The following is a 25,075-nucleotide window of genomic DNA, read 5'->3' as shown; positions in this document are numbered from 1 at the left end:
GAAACAATTTTAAAATGCTGTTTTTGTGCATTTTTAATTGAACTCCAATTTCCATCCAAATGCAGCATAACACAAATCTCAAGTAAAAAGTAAATCACCATCTACTAAATTAGAAATGCATCATACATCATTTCCCAGCATAAAAAAGTAAAAAGAATCTGAATATATTTGTTACACTGTATTTATAGACCTTTATTTAAGCAATTATATAGCTCATCCCCCTGATTAGCAAAAAGTACCACCAAATTATGCCAATCAATGAGAATCAATCTTTCTATAGGAAAATAACTAAAAAAGTACAAGTGAAAAACAAGATTAAAATCAATTATTTAAATCAGGATTTCCTGCTTGCTGATTAAAATCTTTTTGATTAAAATCAATTTGCCCTGCTGTCTAGTGCTGATATCTGGAACTGGAAGGAACACTTGCTAAATACTTTGCCTGCCTTTGCTTTATGCCGGCATCACAGACTCTAAGAACATAAGGACCATGTATATTGCAATGCCCAATAGAAATAGCCTAATTCAGAGCAGAATAAAGTCAGGTAGCAGGACAGTCCCATCCTATTCTGTTCAGGCTCTTATGCCACACTCAGCACTGTGGCATCTGAACTCCATTTCAGTGCTCTGAAGTAACCTTTTTCTTTACCAGAAAAACTGGCTGTGGTTTTTTTAGTTTAAAGAAAAAATGTTTTAAGAACATAAAAACAGCTATAATGGGTCAGACCAATTTTCCATCTAGCCCAGCATCCTGTCTTCTGCCAGTGGCCAATGCCAGGTGCTTCAAAGGGAATGAACAGAACAGGACAGTTACTGAGTGATCCATCCCCTCTTAGCCAGTCCCAGTCTCTGGCAGTTGGAGGTTTAGGGACACCCCCAGTATGGGGTAGCATCCCCGATCATCTTGTCTAATAGCCATCGATGGACCTATCTTCCATGAACTTATTTAATTCATTTTCTAATTCATTTAATTAATTAATTCAGTTACACTTTTGGCCTTCACAACATCCCCTGGCAACAAATTCTACAGGCTGACTGTGCGTTGTGTGAAGTACTTCCTGATGTTTGTTTTAAATCTGTTACCTCTTAATTTCATCGGGTCACCTCTAGTTCTTGTGTTATCTGAAGGGGTAAATAACATGTCCTTATACACTTTCTCCACACCAGTCATGATTTTATAGACCTCTATTATATCCCCGCCCACCCTCCCTTAGTCTTCTCTTTTCTAGGCTGAACAGTCTCCGTTTTTTTTAGTCTTGCCTGGTAGGGAAGCTGTTCCAGCCCCCCACCCCCAATCATTTCTTGTTGCTCTTCTCTGTACCTTTTCCAATTATTTTTGATATGGGGCATCTAGAACTCCATGCACTATTCAGGATTGTGCCAACTTCCAATTTCATTACCCCAATATAATTCCAGGGTAATTGAGATCAAGCAAGCAAACACATGAAATATGCTTAACAATTGGGACTACAAGTAATTTTAGGGGTAGTGCGAGCAGAGTGGTCTCTTCAACAACATCTGTGATTCTGATACAGCTGCTCTGTTTGGCTCTTTCCATAAAACTTGTGAAATCACTGCTGTTCACCGATTGGCTTCGGTGTACAGAGTGGGTTTCCTGATAGCAGGCAGTGTTTCTGCTTCTGCTACCACTGCTTAGTTTGAACATTTGTAGCCTAAGAGGCAACTCTGCAAGACTTTTCAACCAGCTGTTTTGTAGTAGTGGGGTGACTTGACCACCTTGTGGGGTCTGACTCTTCAGCTCTGAGCTTCTAAGGGAATATAGGAGGGTGCAGAGTGGTGTTCCCTTTACTGGAATTGCTTGGACATCCAACAGTCACGTAACAAGCACTCTCCTGGTACATTGGTCGGCCCTATACAGATGCATGTCATTGTAATGCCCTGTTCTTTCTATTTATTTACTAGGTCCTTGCAGATGGATTCCCTGAGTTTGCCTTGCAAAATGTTGAATTCTAACTAGAGAATGGTTTATGTATCTCTCTTATTTACAGACTCTCCCCGTGTTACACAAACCCGACTTATGCAAATCCACACTTACGGACAAAGTTCCATAAGTTCCGTAAGCTAGAAAGTTTTGGGTTTTTTTTACTTAATGGTCGGGTATACATTCCTGACTTATGCAAAATTCAAGTTACACAAAGTGTTCTGGAACGGAACACTTGCGTAAGTCGGGAAGCATCTGTATTTACATACATTTAATTCTTAAACTCTGGGTTCATTTAGCGTTAACAATGCAAATGTTAACAACAACAACAATTAAACTTTAAAAACATACCTGCAATATAATGGGCTCTGTTCCTTCCCCTGCAGAACAGCTCCATTCCACCATCCTGCCCCCGCCACCATGAAAGACCTGAGAAACCATATGAATCTTACAGTGTGTCCTGCGGGTCACCAAATCTAGGCTTTCTCTGTGTAGGTATGTAGTATCACCACGGTATCTGAGCTTGGACTGACGAGGATAGAGATTAGAGCTGGTTGAAATATGGACACAGTAATGTAATTAAGAAAATTCAGTATTTCAAACCTTTTACAATTTCACAGGAATCAAAATGAAACATATTTTTCGAAAATTTTCATGGAATATTTCTGGGAAAAAATTGAAATTTCATATTGTTGGTTTTCCTTTTTTCTTCTTCTTTCTTTCTGTCTTTCTTTCTTGTGTCACTGAGTGTAATGGAAAGAATCGAAGGCCAAGATAGCCTGTTTTCATTTTTCATTTTGGTACTCCATATCTTTTCAAAACGTCCTCCGTTTTGGGGGGAAAAAAAGCATTGGCAAAAAGGAAAGACTATCTGGCACTCCAGATCTTCCAAAGTTGAGCACATTCTGAAAAGTTAGAGTGGCAAAAATAAAACTGGAAAAAGAAATGAAAAAGTGTGTGTGCGAGAGGGGGAGGAGAAAAAAACAAACCCAAGCTAAGGTATCATTTATTGTATTGCAGTCAACACCAATATGTGTGTCGGGGGGGGGGAGGAAGGGAGGGTAGGATGAAGGAAGAGGACAAAAGAGGAGATACAACTAACCTGAAAATTCAAAAGTTCAATGTTTGGGGAAAAAATAAATTTCAAGAAAAATAACAGAAAAAATCAAAAACACAAAGGTCTTTTCTCAAAGTTTTAAGTTTAGGAAAAAAAAAGGCCATATTTCATGGGGAGAGGGGAAAGTTATGACCAGCTGTAATAGAGAGTTCCAGTGTTAAGGACCACTTTTGCCAGTTAAGCACTCATTTTGAAATCCTTAGATCGCCTGACACTTTACTTTCCAAGTCCTTGATTGTTCTGATTAACTTGTGTAATCTGCAACTTGCTCTGTCCAATGAGACCTCTAAGAAAGGGAGATCTTTCTGTACTTCATGGACAGTAAAACTCTCTTGGTGCTTTTTTCCCCAAGGGTTGGGCTTATCCACAGAATCTTTGCCTGAAAGTTCCCCATCTCTGGACTGTTGAGCTCACTAGCCAGCAGGCTCCCTCCCTCTATTTTAGAACCAGAAGGTGTATGAATACTATACACTCAATTATATTTTTTAGTCCATTAAAAGCTCAGGGATGGGAGCCAGGGGACCTATGTTGTGTTCCTGGTTCGGCCACAGACTTTTTTTGGCCTTGGGCCGGTCACTTTCTTCCCTTCAGCGCAGTAGTATTACTGACTTACCGCAGAGGGGGGGTTCTGAGTTTTTGAGTCATTAATGTTTAGAAAGTGGTCTAAGATCATTGGATGGAAAGTTCTGTTGGCACAATTCTCAGCTTGTGTCCGTTGGCCCTGCTCCATTCACTTCAACAGAGCTACATCCATGTATAGCAGCTGAGGATGTAGCTCAGAATATATAATAATTAATATTAAATTGTTTTATTTGTGTGTGCATGCTAATATTGTTATGTATTTTTTTAATTATATCTGTACTCACTCTCTCATGTTACCTAGGAAGGTTGTGGAATCCCCGTCACTGGAAGTTTTAAGACGAGGTTAGACAAACACCTGTCAGGGATGGTCTAGATATACCTAATGTTGCCTCAGTGCAGGGAGATGGAGTAGATGACCTCTTGAGGTCCCTACATTTCTATGAGTCTTTGTGTGTATATATAGAGAGAGAACAAGCATAGGTTTCATTTAAAAAATACCTTGATTTGGATGTTTTCATATTTGTTTCTACATGATTCTTGCCTTGGGATTTTCTATTGCACTTATAGGATTAATTTAGGCACTTATTTAAGTGCCTCAAAGTAGAGAGAATCTGTGGAACTTTAGTACTGGACTGCTCCTTTTTTCTATTTTCCCCCTCCAACTGGAGCGGTGCGGGGGAGCAGTGACTGGTGCATGTGTGATGTCTTGTACTGACTGTGGGATATCATCCAGAGCCCATGAGGAGCTCAGTGAAAGCACCAGATTCATTTAATGCCAAATGCAACATCAAACACATGGATCTTCTTCAGTCTTTCCATTCAAGAAACTTTATTGTCATTATTCTTTGATCATTCCCATCAAAGGGGCCAAATTCTGCCCTCCCATGTGTGTGCAGATCTCCCTTTGAAGTCATTTTAGAGCAGGGTGTTTTACCCATAGATTGCTATTCCTCTTGTTCAGGCTATGCTTCCAATGACTCTATATTCCAGCTTGGTTTTCCTTTAAATTCGGAGGTTTCTTCCAAAGAAGGAAATTACGCCTGACTGGCACAACATTGTCAAAATCAACTGCCATGTGACGCCATGGTCCTGTGGTTATGGTGCAGGTCTGAGACTCAGGGAACCAGAGTTGGAGTCCTGTCTTTGCCACAGACTCCTCGTGAAATCATGGGCAAGTTTCTTAGTTTCTCGTTATCTGTAAAAATGGGGATAACCTTTCCTTTGTCTATTTGGATTGCAAACTCTTGGGGGCAGAGACTGTTACTATATTTATGGACAGGGCCTAGCATAATGGGGCTGTGATCTCAGTTGAAACCTCTAGACGCTACTGCAATACAAATAATGATAAGTAGGTACTCTTGTAATACAAAAAGATAATGTAATTGGACCCAGGAATCTGGGACAATTGCGGAATTAGACATCCAATAATTTATCCGTCCCTTGATTAATTTTCATCATGGCTATTTCCTAATGTTGGCTTCGATGGCAATTAAGATAAATTAAACTTCTAATGAACACATAACTGCTGGACTAGAATGGGATTATGGTAATTCTTAGCATGGCGTTGTACAGAAATTGGTTTCAGAAGCTTTTAGAAGAGTTCGTTATCTGACCAAAAACGAGAGCGATGCAGCTGGTGCTAATTAAAGCAAATAGACTAAAGAATGCAAACAGTCTAATTTTGAATTTATTAACAGCATTAAAGCCTATACAGACAATGCAACTTGCATTTTGAGCATTATTGGGGGAAGAAAAATGTGTCTTTAGAAAGTTGAAGGTCAGTTTTCATTTCCATTTGTCTTCTAAAGCGTTTAAAGGAAAGCTGTTCTGTTAGAATATATGTGGCTAAGCATCAGACATGGACCTTTGGGAAACCTCAAATTACTAGTAATTAACTTTATTGCATGGGGTTAATTAATAAGAGGTAACTTAAATGGGCAGAAAATGTGTTCATCAGTTAACGATACAATTCTGTAAGTGATGATAATGATGCTAACACAGTACTGTGCTTAGCACTTCACATCTTTTAAGTGCTGCACCAGCAGTAAGTTTTCTTTCCAACACCCCTTTGAGGTAGGTATTACTATCCCCATCTTACAGGTGGCATAACTGAGATGTACAAGCCTCCACGGAAGCAGGGGATACAAGGAGCCTTTTGGTGCAGGGGCTAAGAAGGGGAAGGCGTGTGTCGCCAGAGGGAGGAAGCATGGCTAAGGAGGACAAATCTGCACCCTTGCAAGCCCAATGTGATCCACTGAAGTGGGAGTGAAACTTAAGGTAGCCTAATGGCTGCTCTAGCTTGTATTAGGGATTGTCCCATGGCCCCAGAGGACATAAGAGCCAAGACAAATTCTGCCCCATGAAGCTGGCCAGAGATTTGAAATGTCTTATCCATTAGACGACCCTGCTTTTCTAGGATGAAATGGGGAGGGTGCAGATATATTTTTCAATTGAACTGCTGTTGATTTAAGGAATTTGCAGAAAAAAGACGTTAAAGAAGGGGAATAGGCATTTCAGAGTCCTGTGTTTTGTTCCTGGAGATGCAGATGACCTTGAGAAAGTCACTGCATCTCTCCATGTCTAAGCTTGCCTATCTGTAATAAGGATAGGGATGCTTGCTTCTCATGGGTGCTGTGAGGGTTTATTAGCATTTCTACAGTGCCTTGGGATCTTTCTGCTAAATGGAGTTGTACAAATGCCAAGTAACATTGATGGGCTCTGTCAGCCACTACACAGGGTACATCTGTGAAGGGGACAGGACAGCAAGGGGCTGGATCTATGGCATTTGGGTAAAATTTTCAACAGTGCCTGAGTCCATGGAGAAAGTCAGTGGGACTAAGTCAGGCACTTTGACAGTGCTTCCTCTTTATTCTTCCTTTGGGGCATCCAGGGTTCCTGTCTCCCATAAGAGGCAGGAGTCTGCCTGCTATCGCCAGTGGAACCTTGAAATTTGTATGGATCTCTGTTGAGGTTCATGGCCAGCGACCCAGAGGTCTTTTGCCTCTTTGACTCCTAGTTCTCCACTTCTTCCCCTCTAGCCCGTTGGCAGGGCAACTCCTGCAGGAATCCCGCTGTCAATAAACACTGGTTGCTACCCCTGAATATGCTTTCAGGGGTGGGGCATTCTGACTTAGAGAGGGGCAGCAGGTAAATTAATGGCAATAGTGTCCTTCACAGAGATTAGGGGAATTATCACAGAAAGCAGCTGTCCTCACTGTTCCATCCTTTCCCTGTTCCCTACAACGGCATGGACCCTGTTCTTTGGAGTCATCTTGCAGAGAGACTTCTGTGGAGGATAGCAACACTGTCCACTTCCACAGCCTGTCATACCCAACCTCTAAGATTTTCATCACTGCCATTAGCGCACACAGCAGGGAAGTGCATCTCATTATTATCAAAAATTACTGAGTCCCTTTTCATTTGGCCATCAGGAACTTTCCATAGGGCATATTATCTCAGACAGGAGACTCTCTGGATCAGATTCTCCCCTGCATCCAAACACAGGGCCGGATGTGTCAGGGAGAGGGTTGCAGCTCCTGGATCTTGCAGGCTGCTCTTTGCTAGCTCTAGCCTTGCTGGGAGTTGGAGCAGTCATGGGGTTGCTCTAAACTACTAAGAAAGGGATAGATAATATCATGATGCCACGACGTAAATCCACTTTGGATGCTGCATGCAGTTCTCATCGCCCCATCTCAAAAAAAGCTGTATTAGAATTGGAAAAGGTACAGAGAAGGGCAACAAAAATGATTAGGGGTATAGAACAACTTCCATACGAGGAGAGATTAAAAAGACTGGGATTGTTCATCTTAGACTTGCCTTTTCATTCTTCCCTTTCGTGTTTCACTCTAGTGCAACTCAAAATTCACATTGCACTCTTCATTGTAAGGTGACACCCTTGTGTGCCAACGTGATGGTGGTTTTGCAGAAACCTTGCATTGGACCTAGAACACAGTTTTTTTTTTCCTGTTCCCTAAAAGATGCTGTTCGGGCTCTTGGTGTTTGGATCAGCATGAGAATCAGGATCTAGATGGGCCTTGAACTCAAGTAGGGTTGATGTAAACGTACAAAGCGGAGCAATTGTAGAGACAATCGCTGCATGTGTAACGCTGACAGACCCCAGTCGTCGGCGGGCGGGATCGAACCTGGGGGCCTCTGGAGTTTAGTGCATGAGCCTCTAGCACATGAGCTAAAAGCCCACTGTCTGTTAGCTAAGCCTTTAGAGCAGAATCATTTTATATCTCTCTCTACGTGGTCTCGGTGCCACTTGATGGGACAGAGCACCACACCCAGACGGTGTGTGGGTTACACAAGCGTTTTGCATCTGGTACTTTTATGCTTAGTGACACCCTTGTTGAGGTATGAATATAAACAGTGATTTGTTTGTCAGAGCCCTAGAGGAAGCAAGCTGTGCTCAGTTAAGTAACATCGGGGGATTGTTAGTAAATGATGACGCGAACCACAGAAAAAACACTGGCATGTGCCATCCCCACAGAGCAGCCGAGCATGCTCCCTCCTGCCCAGGGCTACAGCTGGTGTAAATCAGTGTAGCTCCACTGACTTCACTGCTGATTACGCCAGCTGAGGATCTGTCCCGTGGAAAGGAACAAAGGCTGGGCGATTACATCACGGGAACAGATAAAGCAGTTGTAGTGCATGTGGAGTGGATGGATTGTCTTTCTTCCCCATCTACATCACGGGGTATATCTTCGCTGCTGGATCGGCAGGCAGCAATCGATCCAGCAGGGATCGATTTATCGTGTCTAGTCCCCGCGACCCCCGAGTGCTCTCCCGTTGACTCCTGTACTCCCAGCTCGGCGAGAGGTGCAGGCAGAGTCGACAGGGGAGCAGCAGCAGTCGACTCACCATGGTGAAGACACCATGGTAAGTCAATCTAAATACATCAACTTCAGCTACATAATTCACGTAGCTGAAGTTGTGTAATTTAGATCGATCTTTCTCCTTCCCCACCCCACCCCCCAGTGTAGACCAGGGCTAAGTGAATCAGTGTGTATAAACAGGTTACTGACTTAAAAAATAAACATACAACATCAAGGAGATTATCCAATATACGGTAGGAAATAAAGACATTGGGGCAAGCTCTGCTTTCAATTACGCTGGTGTAATTCCATCCAAGTCAACAAAGAGACTCTGGTTTTACACCGGTGTAATGGAGATTCTTACTTCACTTTAGGTTGGATTTGCCTCCCACGGTTTCTGCTTCTATTCAATTCCCTTGTTGCATACTGTTATACCTCTTTCTTCTTTTAATAATCACTTGGCAATAATGCTTTGGAGGAACACCAACTAAAATGAAGAGATGAGCAGAGATTACACAACTCATAAACACATTTTTTGTTCCTTTACTTTGAGGCTTATGTATTGTTTGTGCTTCCACAGTTGAAGTGCAGCTTAATTTGTATAGCTGCAAACCACATTAGACCAAAGGAGAAAGGCGGGGGCCGGGGGAGGAAAGCCTTCTCTTTTGAAAAAAGATCTTCTATAGCTTTTTCACCTGGTATTTGTTCTCCTTATCTGAGATCAGAATGAAAGTGGCATTTTGGTTTCTTAGGGACAGAAAACAAGCTGGGTATTTTGTTAGCAGTAAGGGCTTCTCTTTGAATGTATTGTGTGTGGTACAGGGTATTGTTTTTGAATGTTGTTTCGAGTGGATCACAGATCAGAAGAAGAAATAAGTATTTCAGCCATTGTGTGAAGTGATGCAGTCCCAGGACTCATTGGGGGAGGGAGAGAGAGAGAGAGAGTGTGTGTGTGTCTGTGTCTTTGTGGTGGTGGTGGGGTGTGGGACGGGACACTTTCTTGCCTGTACTATCAATGCTGAAATGCTTAAAATTAATTGGCTTTTTTAACATCTCCAATTAGATGTTTGCCCAACTACTGCGAACATGGAGGAAAATGCTCCCAGTCCTGGACCACCTTTTACTGTGATTGTAGCGAAATGGGTTACATGGGAGCAACCTGCCATAACTGTAAGTAAACCAGTTAAGCATACTTGGATAAGGCTGGCCTGATAGAGATTGTGGTGCTAAAGCACAGAGGGAGTGCTTCGAGAAGTCATCTGTTATTACAGGAAGCAATAGACTGTGCTCAGACAGGATTGCAAAGGGTCAGCAGTTAGACTAGAAACAGCAAAGGAATCCATTACACAAACACACAAGTCTCTTGACACACTTGAAGAAGAATTTCTGGAGATAAATCAAAAGTCAAAGGACTCTCTTTCGTTCTTCTTTATCATATTTATCGTATTTTCTCATCTCCTTCTTTTCAGCCGCCACCAAAGAATTGGGTTTCTTTTTCTAACTTGCTGTTTCTGTATTTTTCACATTTTACTGGTTCATCAAGATCTCTTGCTATAGAAAAAATGTGTGTGTGTATTTTTGAGGGACTGCTCATTCCGTTGCTATGTAGCACGCTCATAATAGTGATGGGAACAGGTAGTGTGGTGAAGAGGGGGTGAAGTATGATGTCAGGTGTTCGGTACTTGTATCGATGGTAACATGGCTGTGGGCTGCAGAGGATATGTTCTGTTAAATATTTTTTTTATTGTATATGGTTTTGTAATATCGTGTGTGGGGAGGCAACTTTAACTGTTTCACAACAAAGTTTTTACGTATTAATATAACTGTGTATGAATTATATCTGGTCAAAATTTATCAAATTACAATGTTCTGATGACATTTCAGAATTTAAAATATTGCAGCAGGATAGCTATGTAGCGGGTCAATTTTCTTTGTACTTTTATTACATTTCAAATTTTGGAGTAAAAAAGGGAAACATTTTAAGAAAATATTCTTAATTTGTTTCTCTGTTTTTTGCCCAGGCCTAATGTCTATTCATTAATAGGCATACCAATAGGCATGTGTGTGTGCGCACGCGCACACACACACACACCCCTCTGTGTATGTCCACCAAGGGGCTTGAGGGATAAATCTTTTTACCTCCCTCTGTTGGTGCCAGGGGGAGAAGATAGGCTGGGCCATGCTTCATTTGCATTTTTATTATCCACCACTCTGTCATGAAAATTTTGATTGTTTTTGTTAATTTTCCTTTAAGCTTTGAGTATAGAAGTAATTAATTCTATTTCACCTTATTGGGTAACAAGAGGGCAAAAGAACTGTACTAAATATTCCCTGGGTGAAAAGTCACTCTAACCAAAACCCAGTGTGCAGGGGTGTGGTCTTGGAGCATGAGAGCAGAGTAAAAGCCTTTTTTACTTTGTGGTGAGAGGTCTGATTCCAAGAACCAAGGGCTTTGTATTATGAGTTTTTTATGTAAATGCCAAACTAACCCATACCCAACATGATCAGTTTCTTGTGAAATAAGGGTGTGTCACGCAGGAGTGGTGGCAAGAGACCAATTTTTTGGCCTTAGTCACATAACATGGTCAAGGGTTACAAAAGGTTACAGCTCTGTCAAATGTGCAGTGTTCCTTATTCCAGTAGGTACTGTTACCTCCTTAGACTCTCTCATCTTCCATTTGTGTATTTCTGTGGTTTTAAGGCTCAGAGCTATATTGTAGCTTTCAGAAAGTCAATCCTTTCTTGTCTATATTAGCCTTTCAGCAGAGCACTGAACATTTGGTATAAAAGATGATGAGAAATGTCTGAAGTGGCTAAGTTCTGGAGCTATCAATATGTCCAAACGCTTTGGGAGAAGATAATTAACAGAATTTAATTTAAGTCTTGATATTTGCTTTGGTACATGATGAATCTTGCACATGCCTTTCTATGCATCTTGCACATGCCTCAGTGGCCTTTCTAGCTGCTGGAGGATGACCCCTTTAAGACTGGAAATGTCCTAGAGCTCTCGGTGCAATGCAAGCATAGCATAAGTGAGCCCCTGTGCCCCGAAAGGAGATTTTTAACAATAATGCATCTCAGGGTTGCCAACACTGAGGCACAAAAAATGGGTCATCTCGCTGGCCCCCATACGCCACCAAGTACAACCCACATACCACCTGCACAACCCACACCCAGTGCACTGTTTTCCCATCCCACTCCCAGAACATGGTACCAGCTCAGGGGGGTTCTCCTCTTTGGGCTGTCCTGGGCTTTGATCTTGCCAAGCAGAACATTGTGCCATCCAAATCCACCCTGCTTCCTGCCAGTAACTGAACAGAGGTGATGGGGTGTGCCATCCCCCAGCTCCCCCGTCCTGCTTGCTGTTCTTGAGATGTCCCACCCCAGTGACTCTCAGACGCTCCAGAGCCAGATTTGCCTCTGGGCAGATGCTGCCACCATGCAGCTCCCCCTGGGACAGCCACCAGGTGCTGAGGGATCGAGTGGGAGCATGACTGGCAAAACCCAGGACTTTTAGTGTCTCAGGACAGCCCTAAAACCAGGACAACTCTCAGTTACTGCACAGAACACTTCTGATCTGAGATTCGTAAAGTGTTTCATATACAATGAGCCATATCCTCAGCTTCCATGGAGCTACACTGTTTAAAACCAGCTGAGGGCCTGGCCCATTGTCCCATAAAACCTCTAGTAATGTAGAGAAATACTATACCCATTTTACAGACTGGTCAAATGAGGCTTAGAGAGGGTCACTAATTTGCTTCTAGCAGTAAGTCAGGTAGAGTAGCATCCAGGAGTACTGAATGGCTAGTTTCCTGCACTAACCACTACATAGTGTTGTGACTATCCGCGCATTCTCAGGATAGATGCTTCCCAAAGTATTTGGCATTCCTGGTTCTTTCATCCTGTCCGTCAAGGAGACCCACATGTGATCCTGGGTCTAGTGCGGGATGCAGTAGCTTTGCAGCCAAGAGACTGGCACACAGCCCTGACCCAAACCTCAGTGGGGCAGGGACCGAACAGAATTGGTTGAAGTGACCTCCCCTTGCCAGAGGCTTGGTTTGAATTCTAGAGAAATTGTGTGATCCCTGAGAAGGGTGATCAGAGAGCAAGTATGAAAAATAGGGACACTGGGGGGGGGGGGGGTGCAGAGGTGCTTATATTAGAAAAAGCCCCAAATATCGCGACTGTCCCTATAAAATCGGGACATCTAGTCACTCTATCCCTCCGGGTAATAAAAAGATCCCTTGTGATTGGCTATTAAGATGACATTGTGGTTAGATTAATTTTCAGCTGTCTGTGGAAATAACACATTCCTTATCAGATCAATAAATATGTATTTTTAAAAGGGACAATAAGCCATCTGTCATCCAGGCATATCGCTGCAGGTCTATATTAGTCCATCAGCAGCAGAGCTGTCAAAGCCAGTTTTCAGGAGTCGAGATTTCAGTTTTTGGCATTTAACGTGACAATTGTTACTCTCACCCATAGAGCACAATCATTCCCATAATTTACTGCCTGCATTAATCCTTCTGCTGTTAAATCAAGGAGAGAAGGAACCTCCCCGATGCATATTGCTTCATTTGTTGTTGCTTACAAAGGATGTTTGATCAAACACCCATCATTCTGAGCCTATGAGAGCAAATCTTGTGATAAAATTGTGTGATGTGCCACATCTGCCATTAACTAAAGACTTGTTTAATCCACCACAAGGTCGTCTGCCCTCACAGCACCCATTGTGGATAGTTTACCGGGTGAGGGATTTATGGTAGAGGACACATGGGGAGCTTCATGGTCTCCAGAGAAAGTGACAATTATCTTTTCTCAGAGCATGCTCAGCATCAACCTGGATTTGATTTACCACAAAGGCAATGGAGCCTTCGCATTCATTTTTGTATCGGACACGGAACTTGTGCTGCGGCTATCACACTGTTATCTCAGTGTGGGCAGCCACAAACCATGACACACATTGTTGAGGACTGCAAAATGACTCAGCTTCCCAGAGGTCTTCATGCCTTGAACATTGTTGATCAGAACACTGATGTTTGGCTTGACCAGATTGCATACACCAAGTAAATATAGAACAAATCTTTTGGGCCTGATGTATATAAGAACTGGGTAAAATAATGATCTTGAATCTTCATCCTGGGATCTCAAAGCACTTTAGTAAGAGTACTTAGCAGCACCCTTTTGTGGTAGGGCTAAATATTCAGGAGAATTGACTTTCCCAAGGACACTGCTGGACTTAATGGCAGAACTGGAAATAGAACCCAGGATTTTGATGTCCAGTTGACTGTTCCAATCATCAGACCCAACTTTCATCTTGTGATACAGTTTATTTTTTTCTATAAAGTCCTTTATTCAAAGGATCAGAAAGAACAGAGGCAATTAAATGAGCCAGAAAGGATCTCACCACACCAAACTCAACTAGCATTTTGCATGCATGCAAATTTGCCATGTGTCAATTACCATCTCATCCAGCCACTGTTTGGTAATACCTGTGCATTCCATTAAAAGCAAGGTTTAATATTCTCTAGATTTCCTTAATCCTTTTATCTGCTACAAGACAATAAGTGATTCTGAGTTGCTTCTGCCTGATTTTAGTAAAATCACTCATGCAATCAGAGACCAGCAATACCATTTGATATGTAGAATCATAGAATATCAAGGTTAGAAGGGACCTCAGGAGGTCATCTAGTCCAATCCCCTGCTCAAAGCAAGACCAATCCCCAAGTAAATCATTCCAACCAGGGCTTTGTCCAGCCTGACCTTAAAAACCTCTAAGGAAGGGGATTCTATCACCTCCCTAGGTAACCCATTCCAGTACTTCACCACTCTCTGAGTGAAAAAGTTTTTCCTAATATCCAACCTAAACTTCCCCCACTGCAACTTGAGACCATTACTCCTTGTTCTGTCATCAGGTACCACTGAGAACAGTCTAGATCCATCCTCTTTGGAACCCCTTTTCAGGTAGTTGAAAGCAGCTATCAAATCCCCCCTCATTTTTATCTTCTGCAGACTAAACAATCCCAGTTCCCTCAGCCTCTCCTCATAAGTCGTGTGCTCCAGCCCCCTAATCATTTTTGTTGCCCTCCGCTGGACTCTTTCCAATTTTTCTACATCCTTCAATCTAGCCAGCTTTCTATCCACCTTATAATCCATTCATCCAGCCCATACTACTTTAACTTGATGGCAAGAATACTGTAGGAGGCTGTATCAAAAGCTTTGCTAAAGGCAAGGAATAACATGTCCACTGCTTTCCCCTCATCCACAGAGCCAGTTATCTTGTCATAGGAGGTAATTAGGTTAGTCAGGCATGACTTGGCCTTGGTGAATCCATGTTGACTGTTCCTGATCACTTTCCTCTTCTCTAAGTGCTTCAGAATTGATTCCTTGAGGACATATTTGACCAATCCGAAATAATCTACGCAGCTCTTATTTTCAATATAAACTACTGAATATTTGCAATGAACTGTTTGTGATCAGTTCCCAAAGGAATTATAAATACATTGGGAAATAACTCTTGGGAAAACTGATTTTTGTATGTGAATGAATTTGTTGAATTATTTGTTGGCAGCTCTAAAAAGATGTTGTATCTCCTAAGGCAAACTTTGAGTGCTGATCAGGAGCCAGTGCTTGTGGTTCATATTGGGATCAATGATTTTAAGGAAACTTTTCGCTAGGTCTACTAGAAAAATGGCCAAAGTCCAGAGTGTCTACAGTAGCTTTTTCTGCAATTAGTTCAGTTCAACATGCAGGGTGAGCTGAGCAAGGGAAACATCAGTGTCTTCACATGTGGGTGAGAAGAGAGTGCAAAGAAGAGGACTTCACGCATACTAATCACAGGGGGAACACTTGGTAAAGGAAGAGTCTATAAAGAAGGGGTGGACTCCCCTTTAATCAAAATGGAACTAGGCTGCTGGCACAGAAAATGAACACGGTTGGGGAATTATTTCAACTAGGAGTTTGGAGAAAAGCTGGCAGGTGCTTAGGCCAGAGAAAGCCAGCTGCTGGGGATGTCAGTAATGAAAGGGTGTCTCTGTGTTCAGCGAAAGATAATACAGAAATTGCAGTTGAACTGAGGGAGAGGGCACGATGAGGTTGGAAGTAAATGTCAGTAAACTTGCAGATTGAGGCTATCCCTATGCTGCAGTCGGAGGTGTGATTGACGCTCATGTAGGTATCTATACCCCTGCTAGCTTTAATCTAGCTAGCGCAGCTTAAAACATAAGGAAACACATGGCGGTGTGAGCTTCAGAGGCAGATGTCCAAGCTTACACAGAGCCCTGGGTAAGAGCTCACGTTGCAGGCTGGAAGTGGAAGCTAGACACATTCAGAATGGAAATAAAACATAGGCTTTTTAACAGGGAGGATAATTAATTATTGGAACAATTTCCCAACGGTTGTGGTGGATTCTCCATCACTGACCAATTTTAAATCAAGATTGGATATTTTTCAGAAAGATCTGCTTTAGGTAACATTTGGGTTAGTTTCATGACCTGTGTTAAACAGGAGGTCAGACTACAGTATCACAATGGCCCCTTCTGGCCTTGAACTCTTTTTATGAATATGTGTGTTTCACGGAGAGTTAGGAAGGGGCTGGGGAATGCACCATTTTGACCTGTCAGTGATGTGCGCATTAAGAACTCCAACAGGACAGCTCACCCTATCCCCAAGAAGCTAATCAGAGAAGAACCAGATAGTACTTAGGGAATTGTGTCCCTCACGGGGTGAGGATTGTAACTCTCAAGTGATGTCAGTTTAAGTAATTACATTTGGGAACATTTTAAATGCCTCAGTGAAACACTGCAGCATCCGTTAAAAACTGCCTTAACGAGCACAGCCCTTCGCTGAGAAGTGACTGCAAAAGTGGAGTGACGGAGTTCTGTGTATAACATCTAGCTCCCTCTCCCGTAGATCTCACAGAGCTAATGGAAGAAAAAAAAATAAACGCTGATTTATTACAAATGTGATCAAATATGATGTTGAAATCCTCAATGGCTGTAAATTAGTCCACTGCCGCTGAAGCCAGTGGAGATGCTGAGGAGGATCTAGCCTTGGATCAGAGATGGCCAAAAAAAGGAGGATGGTCAAAAATGAAAAACTGGTTTTGCAAAAAAATAAATCCAGTTTTGAATTGTTTTTATGTGGAATCGAAAAAATGTTTCACAACTGTGTTTTTCAGTTTTAAAGAATATTTATTTCATCAAACTGGCTTTTGAATATTTTCATTAGAAGCCAAATTAAATATCTATAAAATCGCTTTGATAAAATTGTGGATCGCATTTTGATTAATTTAAAAATAAAAATCATTTTTTTCACAAAAACTGAACATTTAGAAAATGTCGACAATCTTTAACCAAAAATATTTTTTCATAAAATGGCGATGAGACAAATTTTGAAATATTTTGACCAGTTCTACTCTCAGTAAATTCTGAATAGCACTGCTCTGTTTAGTAAAAGTGTCATTATTGCAAACGGTGTCAACATTAACATGTCAACATTTGATAACATGTTATGATAGTTATTATAGCTATTTTCTATTCTTGGTACAGACTCACTGCATGACTAAATCTTGGGAAGTGGAGACTTTAAGGACCACTACAGTAATCCCTTTACACTGATCCCAAAATGGTTGAGTCTCAAATCAGTGAAGTTTGGTTGGTCAGCAGGAACCATAAAATAGCACATAAATATTTGTTTAGTTTACTTGGAGAAGACTCTCGGGGGCCTTGTTCTGTCCAGTTGACGCTTAGGTTACGTCTATTCTACCCACTGGATCGGCGGGTAGTGTTTGATGTATCGGGGATCGATTTATCGTGTCTCGTCTGGACATGATAAATCAATCCTCAAATTGACGTCCATACTCCACCTCGGCAGGAGGAGTAAGCATAGTCGACGGGGGAGCAGTGGCAGTCGACTTGCCGCTGTGAGGACGGCCAGGTAAGTCGAACTAAGATACTTTGACTTCAGCTACGCCAATAGTGTTGCTGAAGTTGTGTATCTTAGTTCGAACCCCCACACTAGTGTAGCCCCGGCCTGAATCTGTTGTTCACTTTCACGAGGCTTTTCTGACTATAAATAGAATGAGAACCATGAGCTTTCCCTTTTCTCTTGTCCATGCAGACGTTCTCAGGTTAGTAAAAAGCAACAGAGAGTCCTGTGGCACCTTTAAGACTAACAGATGTATTGGAGCATAAGCTTTCGTGGGTGAATACCCACTTCGTCAGACGCGCGAAAGCTTATGCTCCAATACATCTGTTAGTCTTAAAGGTGCCACAGGACTCTCTGTTGCTTTTTACAGATCCAGACTAACACGGCTACTCCTCTGATACTCAGGTTAGTGTAACCTAAAGCATGAAGGCTCTGGTTAGCAAAATGGAATTCCAACATTTTAGTTTGAAACAAGCAATAGATGCAAACTACAGAAAATGTGAAGCAGACATCAGCATGGATAGGGCACAAGAAAATGTGTCCAGGTGACCTGCAAATGATGACAAAAAATAGGGGATTGTGCCCTTTTTTTGCACCATTTTGATATATAATGCATCAAACACCTTTCTCAAGCCTAAGAAAAGAACTAGCCTCCTTTTGCACACTTCTTCCTACCCATATCAACCAATAAGTATCCCCATTATAGATGCAGGAACCCTTCTTCCTCCCTTCCTCTCAATTTTCCCTCTGTCACAGAGCTGTCATCACTGTGGCCTTTGTGCCTTCCCGCTATGTCCTGATCGCTGATCCAAGCACGTCATAGGTGCTTACCTATGCAATTATCTCTACCGTGACAGCACCATACATTAACACACAGTCGCTACCCAGGCTCTGTAATGTCATCTTTTCAACTAAAATTGTGCAGATGGTGTTACAGAGCTAAATAGACACAAAATTTGATTTCCCGGAGTCTTATATATTTAAATCCCAGGTTACCTTTTCCCTGTGGCGATCATAAATTTTATAAAACCCAATATCAATGGAAACATTTGTGATTAATTTTTAAAATTCCATTTGAAACATTCAAATAAAATAGAGACACATTTCTCATCGGGGCTTGAAATCTAAACACTGAAGCATTGTGCTACTGTGCGAAGATCTTGAGAATGACAAGGAATCAAACAGAAACTGACTAGTGTATTTTTATCATTCGGGATGAGAGAGATGGGGAAAAAAAGAATGCAGCCTAAACAGTGAAAAGCAAAACAATTTTTTTAAATGATTTCAGTTATTTCTTTTTTAACACATTTCTAAATGCGTCTGTTTATTCGGCAAATACTGTTTAACCAGTTCTAGTTCCTTGTGACAATGGTAAGAAAATGTCTCTGAAAAATATTTGATTTGTGTGTCCCTTTAGACACTGTTCCATACCAGTGTCACCTGCCTCTTGTCCCCTGACCATAAGAACATAGGAATTGCTCATACTACATCAAACCCACAGTTCATCTAGTCCATTGTCCTCCAACATTATGCCAGTTGTGTCACAGAAAGGTGTGTACAACTCTGCAGTAGGTTGCTATAGACCGCACACATAAATAGCTTCCTCCTAGCCCCGATAGTTAGAGGCTGCCTTATTCCCTGAAGCTTGATGATTTATATCTCTTCCCAAACTCTTGCTAATTATTTACTATTGTAATTCTGTTATAGCCGTGGGGAAGATATGCTAGGACAGATTCTCTTCAGGTATAAATCAGCATAGGTCCATTGAAACCAATATAGCTGGACTGATTCATGCCAGCTGAGAATCTGGCCCACTGCCTGCCTCTTTAGGCCGTGGTTATCAACTACCATGGTTGCAAAAGTGTCATGTAGTGGTGAACGGATCCACATTAATAATGGCTGGGTCTTCGTGTTGTTCCTTGTTAATTCAGAGAGAAGGTGTCTGGCCCCTGGGCAATGTGACATTTGGGGGTGGAGGGAAAGACCCAGTGATGAAGAGTGGTTTTCTAGAAGAACCAGTCCACTGCCAACATGCAATATTTTATGTCTGTGCTCCTTGCACCATCCTTTGTACTAAATAAATAAAAAAGCAAGGGATGTAATCAACGAGTTCCCTAATGAGCCAAGATGAATTGTTCTGTATCGATGATGACAGCAAATTCACTAAATGAATTGCAATTTGGGAACCTTATGAATTCATCAAAGCATGACTGCTTGGCTGGCTACTTAATCGCCTGTTATGATCTTCCCCCTCCCCCCCCCCTCATCCTGGTTGCCTTTGTCAGCAGTATCTGTAATTGAAAAGCTCCCTGTAGCCTTTAAGACTGTGAATACATGAGGAACAGGTTGTGGTTGTTGGGTTTTTTTAAATTTAATATATACATATGTATTGCTAGAGACTGGCAATTGCAGCTTTTCTAGGCACTCACAATTTACTATGCATCAGACAAAAAAAACACCTCAGGAAGAGACTAGCTGAGCTGTGTTTAATGCAGAATGAATATTAATTAGGGACTCAATCCGGTAACTGTCACAGTCAGGGCATGTTTGACTCCCACCAATATACTGCCTGGAAAGATGATACCCCAGATGGTAGCTTCATCGGACCTTGCAAGGAGTGAAGTTTAAGGGCAGGCCCAATGAGAGATTTCCAAAAAAAAAATATCCTTGTACCATGAAAAGTGGTGCGGGTGATTCACGTGGTTGCTCCGAGGATGTGAGGACTAGAACTCAGGTCTGCATAGCCAGGGATGGCTGATATTTGCACAGTGCCACTAGGAGACCATGCAGCGCCCCACCTAGGGAGTACTGTGGAAAATACAAAGTACCGTCCAAGGATTCCTCCTGTCCTCAGGGCTATTAACACAGGAAACAGTACTCCTAGAGACTATAATCCAGGATCATCGAGAAATGCTACATTTCAGTGTGATCCATTCTCCACACTTCTCTGCATCACCTGGCTGGAGCAGCATGACCCTTACATCTCCTGGAAAGAAAAGAGGATCAACTTCCCTTCTGAATACTGCCGAAGGGTCTGCCTGGATGCAGCCAGCTTCAATTCTTTGGTCCTGGGATCCTGCAGCTGATCAGAAGGGAGAACACCTGTCGGAGAACTCTAGATGGTGGTGGTTAGCCAGAAGGAGTCACTTCCAAGTCTGATTCCCCATCTCCATGAAAAGTATTGGGATTATGTGGACATTTCTGAAAAGAAAAATGCAGAGATGCTACCTCCACACTGGGACTATGGCTGCCCCATAGGCCTACAACTCAGAGTGATGGTCCCTTGTGGATGGATATATGCACGGTCTGAGACAGAACAGGCAGCTCTTCATGTGTACATCGAAGAAAAACCTGTCCAAGGGCTTCATCCAGCATTCCACCTCCCTAGCAGGGGCTCCAGTCTTTTTTCTTAAGAAAAAGTATAGAATGCTATGCCTTTGCACAGACTGTTGGGGCCCTAAAGCAGCTGATGGTCTGAAACCCTGTCCTTAATCTCAGAGTTACTAGATGGCTTGTAGTCTGCCAGAATTTTCACCAAAATGGACCTCTGGAGCACTTACAACCTAGTGCACCTCAGGGCAGGAAATGAATGGAAGACTGCCTTTCGACCCAGGTACGGGCACTTTGAATATTTAGTAATGCCATTCAGGCTGACCAATGCTCCCACAACCTTTCAACACTTCATGAACAATGTATTTAGAGATATCCTGGACCAGTAAGTAGTCCTCTATCTCGATGACATACCTGTGTTTTCAGATAATCCTGAACAGCACTGTTAACACATTCACTCCATCCTGGAGAGACTACAGAAGTATGGCCTGTTTGTGAAATTGGAAAAATATACCTTTGACCAGTCCTCCACAGAATTCTTGGGTTACATCCTTTTCCCAGAGGGCATCAAGATGGACCCCCAGAAGATAGAGGCCATCGGTGGCTGGGCAGCACCCAAGTCCTCCTAGGAGTTACAGAGCTTCCTGACTGTCTCAGATTTTTACCGACAATTAATTCTAGGCTTCTCAGGGAAAATAGCCCACACAAAGCCATTATATTTGTTTGGACTTGCAAAGCTCACCATCTTGTCAATCAGTTCAAGGCTGCTTTTGCCAGGGCTCCCATTCTGGCACACCTGGACTCTGCTCAGGCATTCTAGCAGAAGCCAGTGCCTCCAGTGTAGCCATTGGGTCCATACTCTCTGAGGCATGGTCCTCAGTAGATGTTGCACCCCTGTGCCTAGTACTCCCAAAAACTCACCACTGCCAAATGGAATTATGAGATATTAGATAAGAAAATACTTGCAATTAAATCAGCCTTTAAAGAGTGGTGTCATAACCTCAAGAGATCCCGCCACCCAGGGCAAGTCTTTGATGACCATAAGAACCCTGAATATCTGTGGAATGCTCAAGCCTTGAGTCAAAGACAACTCAGGTGGACATTATCCTTCTCTCAATTGAATGTTGTCATCACCTATTTCCCAGGAACCAGAAATAGGAAAACAGACACCCTATTCTGAAAGAGGGCATACTATCAAGAGGTCAAGGACCCTAACCAAGAATGACCCTATCTTCTAATAGCTCAGAACTTCCTTAGTGCCAAGATTAACCAAGACCACCTTGATCTTATCTGATCTGCTTCGAAGGATGACCCATTTACTTAGCCTGAGTAAGCGAGAGCCAGAATCAAAATGCAATGCTCCATACAGGATGGGATCATCTGCCTTGATGGGTGCATATCCACTCTAGCCCCATCCTTCCCCCACAGCTAGAAGAGCTCCTTCTCTGCCATGACACTCCTTTGGCAGGACAACTTGGACATCTGAAGATTTCTGCATGGCTTCCCCTTTCTTCTGGTGGCCCTGTACATGAGCCAAAGTCCAGGACTAGGATAACTCTTGTGACCAGTGTGCTCACTCCAAGATGCCCTGTCCTAAGCCCCTCAGTGCCCTAGTACCCCTGAAGACCCAGCCTAGACACTGGGTCTCAATCACCAGGGACTTCATAGTGGAACTCCCTGACTGTGTTGGTCGCACAATGGTCTTTACTGTTGTAGACCAAGTGACAAAAATTGTGCACATCATCCCCTGTAATAAGCTGTCCCCTGCTGAAACCATGCTGCGACTCCTAGTGGTTCATTTGTCTGACTTCATGGGCTTCCAAACATATCACCTTGAACCAAGGCCTCCAGTTTGTCTCATGCTTTTGCTGCGAAGTGGCCCTGCTAATGGACATTTCTACTTTTACCTCCTCTATGTACCATCCGCAGACAGATGGGCAGATGGAGAGGGTGAACCAAGTGTTAGAGCAATGCCTATGGTGCTTTGTCAGTTACCATGAAGATAACCAGTTATCCCTCCTTCCTTATGCCAAGTTCTCATACAACACTGACCATGCCTCCATAGGCCAGAGTCCCTTATTTGAAAACTGTGGTTTTTCAGCTGGCCTTGCTAGCCGCCTCTCCAAACCCAGCAACTGCTGACTGGATCCAACAAATTCACCATATGCCGGAGGAGCTTAAGGACCACCTAGAAGGCGCAAAAACAGACAACAAGTAAGATGCAGACTGTCAATACCGGGAATGCCCAGCTAACATGGATGGTCAAATTGTCTGGCTTGCTGCAAAACTCCTCCATACAAACAGGCCATCCCAGTTCTGTGGGCCCTTCCAGATTTGTCAGCAAATCAACCCCATCACATTCAAACTGCAGCTCTCTCAATCTCTTAGGGTACATCCTGTTTTCAAGATATCCCTCCTGAAGCCTTTCCCAGAGGATCCCTTTCCTGGTGAGTCCCAACAGCCGCCCCCACCAGTCCAGGTCCAAGGGAATGAGGAATATATAGTCCACGCTATCCTGGACTCTAAACTATAGAGGGGAAGACTGTAGTATCTCATTGATTGAGAGGGCTAGGGTCCTAAAGAATGCTCCTTGGAACCCGTTGCCCATGCTCATGCCTCTGACCTAGTAAAAGGATTTCATCAAGACCCCTCGGATAAATGAGGCCCAGCAACCACTCAGTGGAAGAGCACCCCTGAAGATGGTGGATAATATGAGGCTGTGGGAACTAGAACCTACATCTGCAAAGTCTGGGATGTCTGATAGTCCCACGGTGCCACTGGGAAGCCAGACAAGACTGTATCTAGGGAGCACAGTGGAGAATAGTCATCGCAGGAAGTACCGCCCAAGAGAACCAGAGTGACAGCACCCTGCCTCCCTCTGATTGGCCAACAACACTATTTAGCCCTGGAAGGTTCCCCAGGAAGTTGTCTGGGCAATGACACAGACTTTGGGCCGCTTGTGACTCCGGAGCTCACCTTGTGTTCTGGTCTCTGATCCCAGCCTGACCCTGACTCTGGACTCCTGACTCCAGCTTGGTGCTATCTCTGGTCTCAGGTCTCTGACTCTGACCCTGATTCCAGCCTGGTACTACCTCTGATCTCCAGTCCCCAACCCAGCCTGACTTTTACCTTGACTTGCTTACTGAACCCAGTTCTAGCGATTCCTCCAACCCTCCCCTCCGACTACTGCCCATGATGTTTGGACCCCACCTAGCTAGATCAGACCCCCTACACCCCAATCCCCTACTGTGGCACACTTTTCTCTGAGTCACCCTGGGACCATGCCCCGAGCACTATGCTGCTGAGGAGCTGCTTTCTTAGCAGACATTAAAACATGGACCTGATCACTTATGGCTGTTATGTCTTTCAGCATTTTTTAAATAGTAGCAGCATCAGCCCTAGTGCTCTGTCCAGAATTCCATTCTGGCTATTTAAAATCTTTCCTTCTGAAGCATCATCCATTTGAGAAAACAATTCTTCTCTTTCCATTAAGAAAAAAATATATAAATCTAGCAGCTGTGTGATCTTCCTAGCACAGTAGGGCTGCCTTTATGAAGTGGGTAGGGGGGAGGGGATGATTTTTTTTTTAGATTCATTCTAATGCTCCTTGAGATCCTTCTGGATGAAAGACACTATGAACAGCAAAGCTTTATTTACAACATCAACACTACAAAGACTATAGTATATCTAATTTAACAGTACAGCTCTGATGGCTGAAAAGTGGATGGCACCCAGGAAGAAATTTGTAGAATCTAACAAATGGGATACTTTCAAATTCCCCTGTGTGCCCCTCAGTCTATATGCATGCTGTATCGCTGTATAGTTATGTGTGTTTGTGTGTGAATAGCTATTAAACGTACACATAAAATCAAAGGGCAAGAAAAATAGAGATTTGACTTTGCAGCAGCCAAAGATGATACTCAAGTATATTACTCTGTGTTCTGCTATCATTATCGCTAATGAGCTTATTCATTGCAAGGCCATATATTGCTGTGTTTGCTTGCATTTTCCAAACTACCGTATGACCCAGATAATGTGTGTCTTGTAGGGATAAAAAGTCTTGATCCATCTGCCAAGTCTGGCTGAGTTTTAGGAATTAGTTAAACAACAATAAACAAACTGTTATGGTTAATAAACTCAGATCAATGTAATCTGGTAGCAGTTTACATGGAAATAGAATCAATTGCTCTTACAGTGAGAAAGTGAGCATAGACACTCAAAATTCCAGTCGGAAGATCTGCACACATTCACCACTTAACTTTCTCTCCTGAGGGATTTTCTCTTTGTCTCCATGGCATGTGGATTGTGGGGTGTCTCTCTCATTATTGTAAATTAAGGATGCCAGAAAATGTGAATT

General features: G+C 42.8%; 1 protein-coding gene across 5 annotated transcripts in view; it reads left to right on the top strand.

Moving 5' to 3' along the window:
* Positions 1-25,075, top strand: part of CNTNAP5 (contactin associated protein family member 5) — a 398,232-nt gene that overhangs the window by 244,965 nt on the left and 128,192 nt on the right. For all 5 annotated transcript variants that reach the window (XM_044978589.1, XM_044978588.1, XM_044978587.1 and 2 more), the window contains one exon: positions 9,521-9,627. In XM_044978589.1, the coding sequence (XP_044834524.1) occupies positions 9,521-9,627 (107 nt within the window). The remainder of the gene's footprint in view (positions 1-9,520; positions 9,628-25,075) is intronic.

Source organism: Mauremys mutica, chromosome 10 (assembly GCF_020497125.1).
Source record: "Mauremys mutica isolate MM-2020 ecotype Southern chromosome 10, ASM2049712v1, whole genome shotgun sequence".
NCBI lineage: Eukaryota > Metazoa > Chordata > Testudines > Geoemydidae > Mauremys > Mauremys mutica.
Note: the sequence above shows the minus strand (reverse complement) of the source record. Positions and strands in the feature narration are given on the sequence as shown.